This window comes from Rhododendron vialii, chromosome 11a (assembly GCF_030253575.1).
Source record: "Rhododendron vialii isolate Sample 1 chromosome 11a, ASM3025357v1".
Classification (NCBI taxonomy): domain Eukaryota; kingdom Viridiplantae; phylum Streptophyta; class Magnoliopsida; order Ericales; family Ericaceae; genus Rhododendron; species Rhododendron vialii.
In genome coordinates this window covers 33,907,805-33,913,613 of record NC_080567.1, presented here as the reverse complement: position 1 = coordinate 33,913,613, position 5,809 = coordinate 33,907,805, and the positions used below count along the sequence as shown (strand labels likewise).

Here is a 5,809-nt window from a genome sequence, read left to right as displayed (position 1 = left end):
ACGATCGTCAGAAGTGTGTAGAAGGATGAAGTGTACACCTGTAAGAGTGGGTCTTTTCACAGAGGAGGAAGCACTAACTCTATTTCTTACCAAGGCTGTTGGACATGACACGGTGCTTACTCCAGAACTGGGGGAAATTGCAGCTAAAATTGCCAAAGAATGTCCTTATCTGCCACTTGCAATTGTTACATTAGCTGGAAGTTTGCGGGGATTGGAAGGAACCCGTGAGTGGAGAAATGCACTAAATGAATCGATCAGCGTGACGAAAGACACCTGTGATGTTGTAAGTAAGGTTTTTGAGCAACTAAAATTTAGTTATAGTCGCCTAGGAAATAAGGTGCTCCAGGATTGTTTCTTGTATTGTTCCTTGTATCCCTGTGAATGAGCTGATAGATTATTGGATTGCGGAGGAATTAATCGCTGATATGGACAGTGTAGAAGCACAGTTGGACAAGGTTCACGCTGTATTGGGAAAACGAACAAGTAGTTGCTTATTGGAGAGCGTTCCCGACATACACGGGATGATGGGATACATTAGGGTGCATGATTTGATCAGAGATATGGCTATCAGAATAACAGCAAATAGTCCTCGATTCATGGTAAAAGCTGGCTAGAGAATAAAAAGCGTACCATATGAACACTGGTCTTAGGATCTTGAGAGGATTTCCTTCATGGATAGCTTGATAAGTGAACTTCCAATTACACCACCTATCTGCCCTCAGCTTACCACCTTACTTTTGAATTGCCGCTATAGGTCAATGTTTGAAGTGATTCCGAATTCTTTCTTCACAAATATGCCTTGTCTTGAGGTATTGGATTTGTCCTGGAGCAATATAACGTTGTTGCCAGAGTCCATCTCCAACTTGGAGAATTTGCATGTATTAATACTGGATAAATGTAAGGAATTAAAGTATGTGCCAATCACTGGAGAAACCAAAGGCTCTGAAAAAGTTTGTACTAGCTTAATTATAGCAAAATTGAAGAATTACCGGAAGGTATAGAAGAATTGGTTAATCTCAGAAAACTTGACCTCTCACACAATTTTTCAATACAAAGGACATCTTTCCCTAGCTAGAACTTACGCAGGCTCTCAAAACTCCAACACCTTAGAATTGACTAGACAGAAGTAGAAGTGTCAGCAGAAGATCTCATGTGCTTGAGTCAATTAAAAGTTGTCGCTATCCATTTTCACAATGTACAGGTATGCGATATCTCAGCAGTTCCAAGGGTTGCAGAAGTACTGTCATATAGTGGGACAACGTCTTTTGTTCAAAAGAGATCTTGGAAAAGAGTTCTGTATTAGTTTCAAATCTATACATTTTGGAAGTGGAGTAGATCAGCCAGTGCTGCCCGCAGACATAAAGTCCTTTGGGCTTGATGGATTCCACGATCCCATTAGCTTATCAGCTATTCCATGGTTCAAAGATGCCAACGTTTTACGTAAATGTGTAGTCAAATGTTGTAACGGGTTAGAATCCATCTTTTCGTCATCTACCTTTACAGAAGATGGCCAGATCTCTCTAGGAACTGTCGAGTCATTTGATTTGAAAGAGTTACCCAAATTTAGGGCACTCTTTGAGGGGATTGCCCAACCACACAGCATTTACTTCAACCTAAAAGAGTTGTCCTTTAGTGGATGTAACGCTTTGAAGAATATTCTTCCTATCCAATTATTGCAAAACTTCCCAAACCTAGAGAGTCTTGGGGTGGAGAGGTGTGAGAATGTGGAGGATATAATAGTCGAAAGAGCAGAGACGAGTGATCGGAGCAATCATCAAGATTATAGCAACTCAATCAGTCTCCTAAAACTCGAGTGCTTAACTCTAGTTAACCTACCAAGACTGAACTATAATGGCGTGATGGTGTGTCCATCTATAGCAGAAGTTGAGGTTTACATTTGCCCGATGGTAAGGAGATTGCCTCTTTTGCTGCATATGGATGGCGAGCACGCAACAACACCATGCGGCCTCATCCATATTACTGCACAAAAAGAATGGTGGGAGTCATTGGAATGGGATGATCCCGTCACCAAAACCCTTCTTCAGCCTTATGTAGATAAATATCATATCATTATGTAGACTTGGGTAACAGGTCGTGTTGGGTAGTGTTCGTGTCATGTCAGTCGGATTCGTGTCACAAATCACCCAACCCGAACCCGACCCATTTAGAATTCGTGTTTCTCGAGTCGTGTCATTTTCTTGTTTCGTGTCAGAAATGCTCAACCCTAACCCATTAACTTTGTCTCCGGTTCCTGTCGTGTTATCGTGTCTGTTGCCCAACTTTATATAGAATTATAGATATACCATATTATATATATGTTTGTGTGTGTGTGTGTGTTCGTGTTAATGGATGACACAGATTAGTAACTGTGTTGGTCGTGTCAATTTCGTGTTTCGCATGTTCAACCCGAACCCGACCCATTTAGAATTCGTGTTCTCGAGTCGTGTCATTTTCGTATTTCGTGTCAGAAATGTTCAACTCTAACCCGTTAACTTCATGTCCAGTTCATGTCGTGTTATCGTGTTTCGTATCCGTTGCCCAACTCTATCATTATGTCGTGTCTGATTTGAAAGTAGTTGCAAAATATTCAATTCCAAGTGGTGTGGCCCTAATACCTGCATTATTGTAGTTGATTCGTGCAATACATGAAACTTTTTTTCCATAAGGTAATTCCACTTGTTTTTATGTAAAATTGCTGGTAGTGTTAGAGAAAATCATATATACATTTATAATGAACATTTGAACACACATAAAATTCCTTATTCTTTTTAATATATGCAATTACAAATTAGTAAATCACAAAAAGGATTATTGATTGAAAATGTAATGATGAAAAAGTAAACTTTAAGTAGTAAAAAGGTGCTCGGTTACATAAATATTATAGATTTGATTGCTTGAGTAGTTAGAGAGTGTCTCAATGTGAACATATGTATATAGAATGTAATTTCCAAAGCTTGGTTCAGTCACTGAAAGATATTGAATCGAGCATGGTCTTTACTTATTTATACAAGTACTCCCCCCCGCCCCCGCCCGCCCGCCCGCCCTTTTTTTACCTTGCTACGTATCATTTCTTGATATTGGTGAATGAAATAATACCTAGTCTTAATTATGTCTTGGATTTGTTATTTTTATACTCTTGTGGATTCCCTTTCTACGTTATTATCCTGAGGACTCTGATGACGATTATTCTGAGGACTTAGATGATGATTGATTGATCTCAACAAATTGCCCGACGAATCTCGTGATGATGTCCTATCATCTATGTCTTCGGATTCGATTCATCTCGACAAATGAGGTAAGTGACCTTTTACCACAACAGCCATATTCTCTTTGGAAAATGTTGTGAATATTTGAAGTGTGAAATCCCCAATTCTGTGTTATGAGAATGAGGTGTCTTACTACTTTCTTGTGTTTATACTTTGTGAGGATGGAACAAAAAAATTCCATTAACATTGTGATTAGCATAATTATTTGTGAATCGTGATCATCTTTTTAGTTTCTGTCAAATTGTCTTGTAAGCCGGTGGATTCTTGGATCTATTGATCAAGATAGATGTAATATGATTTAGATCGTACTTATAATGTATTGACAGATAAAATTATTTCTTTTGCCCTCGAGAAAATAACAGTGGTTTTGACCCCAAGCATGGGCTTGTACGGTTTGAAGAAATTTAGATACGTATGTCCGATAGTGGAGTTTTGATTTATATGTACAGAACTATTTAATGTGTTCGCTAATGAATATTGAATCCTCGTCTTGATCCCAACTCATTTTTTCTTTAACTTGGCCTAACAAGTTCTGGTCTGTAGTTGCTTATTGAATTGGTTGTTTTGCTTCTTTCTTGAACAGATTAATTCAATGGATGGTGCTGCACGGGTTATATATTCTCGGGTAGTAGGATTGAGAGTACAAGTTATTTTTAATTATTCTGTAGGGAAACTAGTTTGTTTTTGAATCACAGAACTCTAGTTTGCACTTCAGTCTGTGGCACTTCTATCTCCAGCTGTAGCATGCATGCTCTGACTTTTGACTGCTCCTCTGCTTTGTTTTCGGGTATAGTTCTAAAACTTGGGGTGGTGGTGATTGAGGGATTATTGATTGAGTTTTTCTCCCGATGTTTTCATTGTTTTCTCCCCATATCTGTGGTGGTGCTATGTGATTTACTGAATGTGCTCCCGGTCCGGTCGACCCTGACCTAATAATTGATTTTCCTTACGACAAAACAAGGACCAACTTACTTACTTCTCGAACGAGAGTTAATATTTGTGTTTCATGATCATCTGTTTAAGTTCCCACAAAATTGTCTTGTAAGCTCGGTGGATTAATGCATCTTTTGATCAATATAGATGGTATATGATTTGGATCCCTTATCAAGTGTTTGTTGGGTTGAGACCCCGACCCCGATTCACACCTCCAAGCATAAGCACGAAAATAAACCAAGCACAAACGAGAGTTATCCGAGGAAAAACTCCACTATGTATAAATCACATATACAAGTATGAAAAAATCTCTCCGGGATAGCCACAATCCGGCTTCCCCACTCCGCTCTCTCTCTCCCTCACTCCGGTGACTCTCCGACGGAGTATCCGAGCATCTCCGAGGAGCACCACTCCCCCGGACGGGGGAGCCACAAACCGGCTCACTCTCTACTCTCTCCCTCACGTCTTGCACACACACACACTGCCAAAGGCAGTCCACAAAAGGGAAAGGGGACCAAGGGGTTTTATCCCCTACAACACACACCCACGCCACTTGGGTGTATCCCAACAGTGTTGACACATAAAATTAGTCTCTTTTGGCCTTGGAAAAACTAATTGTGTTTTGGCCCCTGTCATGGGTCTCGACGCCATATCTAAGAAAGTTAAAATATGTGCGTCAAATAAGGAGTTATGAATTGTATGTATGGAGTCATTTGGTAATATGTTTCTCTGTTGAATACTGAATCTTAGGATGGAACCCAAATCCGTTTTTCTTTTACTTGGCCAAAAGGACGATAGTTGCTTGTTGAATTGGTTGTCATGCTTCTTTCTCAGTGACAGATCCGAGGGATGGTGCTGCACGGGTTATTCGCGAGTACGAAAGGTTGAGAGTGAAGATATTTTCAATTGTTCTGTTTTTGAATCACAGAACTCTAGTTTGCTTTGGCCTTTGATGGTGAAAATTGATGCTCATTATATTCAGTTTGTGGGGCTATAGTCTACAGTTGTAGCATGTTCCGACCCTTTTAACTCCTCATCTACACTGTAACTGTGTATAGTTCCAAACACTTCGTGTAGTGGCGATTGACATTCAATGGATGGTCAAGATTAAAATGAATGGTCAAGATTAATATGAAATATATAAAAATATATATAAACACATAATCGGTCAGTTCGGTGTGATTTCGGTTCAGTTTACTTTCGGTTCGGTTTGGTTCAGTCCACTTTCGGTTCGATTCGGTTCAGTGGGTCAACAATTCGAGAAAACCGAGACCAAACCAAATTCCGTTCAGTTCGGATCGGTCCACCCCGAACCGGGAAAAGTCAGCCGGAACCCTGACCAAAGACTGAACCGATCGGTCGGTTTTTTTCGGTCTCTCGGGTTTCGTAACACCCCTATACGTTAGTATCTGGCTTGTTGTACCTCTCACGTTATTCAATACTGGAATTGATACAGAAAATATTAAGCGAAATATTTAAGGATACCAACCGAGGCCTGTGTTTCACACAGTGCCCTTAAAACAGATTCGCCGCCTCACCGGGGTGCTAGAGGTTGAATTCGACATCTGTCTCCCAGGGTAGCTTGGTTGAAAGTTGAAGCGTGCACCACA

The 5,809-nt window shown here is 40.2% G+C and overlaps 1 protein-coding gene across 1 annotated transcript; it reads left to right on the top strand.

The window, feature by feature from the left end:
* Positions 1–25: 25 nt before the first annotated feature.
* Positions 26–2,078, top strand: LOC131307146 (disease resistance protein RPS2-like). Its single transcript, XM_058333554.1, has 4 exons — positions 26–283; positions 387–599; positions 651–910; positions 1,202–2,078. The coding sequence occupies exons 1-4, from the start codon at positions 26–28 to the stop codon at positions 2,076–2,078; spliced, it is 1,608 nt and encodes a 535-aa protein (XP_058189537.1).
* The last annotated feature ends 3,731 nt before the right edge of the window (positions 2,079–5,809 follow it).

Coding starts and splice junctions, on each gene's coding strand:
- LOC131307146 (XM_058333554.1), top strand. CDS start 26: ATGAAGTGTACACCTGTAAGAGTGGGTCTTTTCACAGAGGAGGAAGCA. Junction 284..386: donor CGAAAGACACCTGTGATGTT/GTAAGTAAGGTT, acceptor CCTGTGAATGAG/CTGATAGATTATTGGATTGC. Junction 911..1,201: donor GATAAATGTAAGGAATTAAA/GTATGTGCCAAT, acceptor CACAATGTACAG/GTATGCGATATCTCAGCAGT.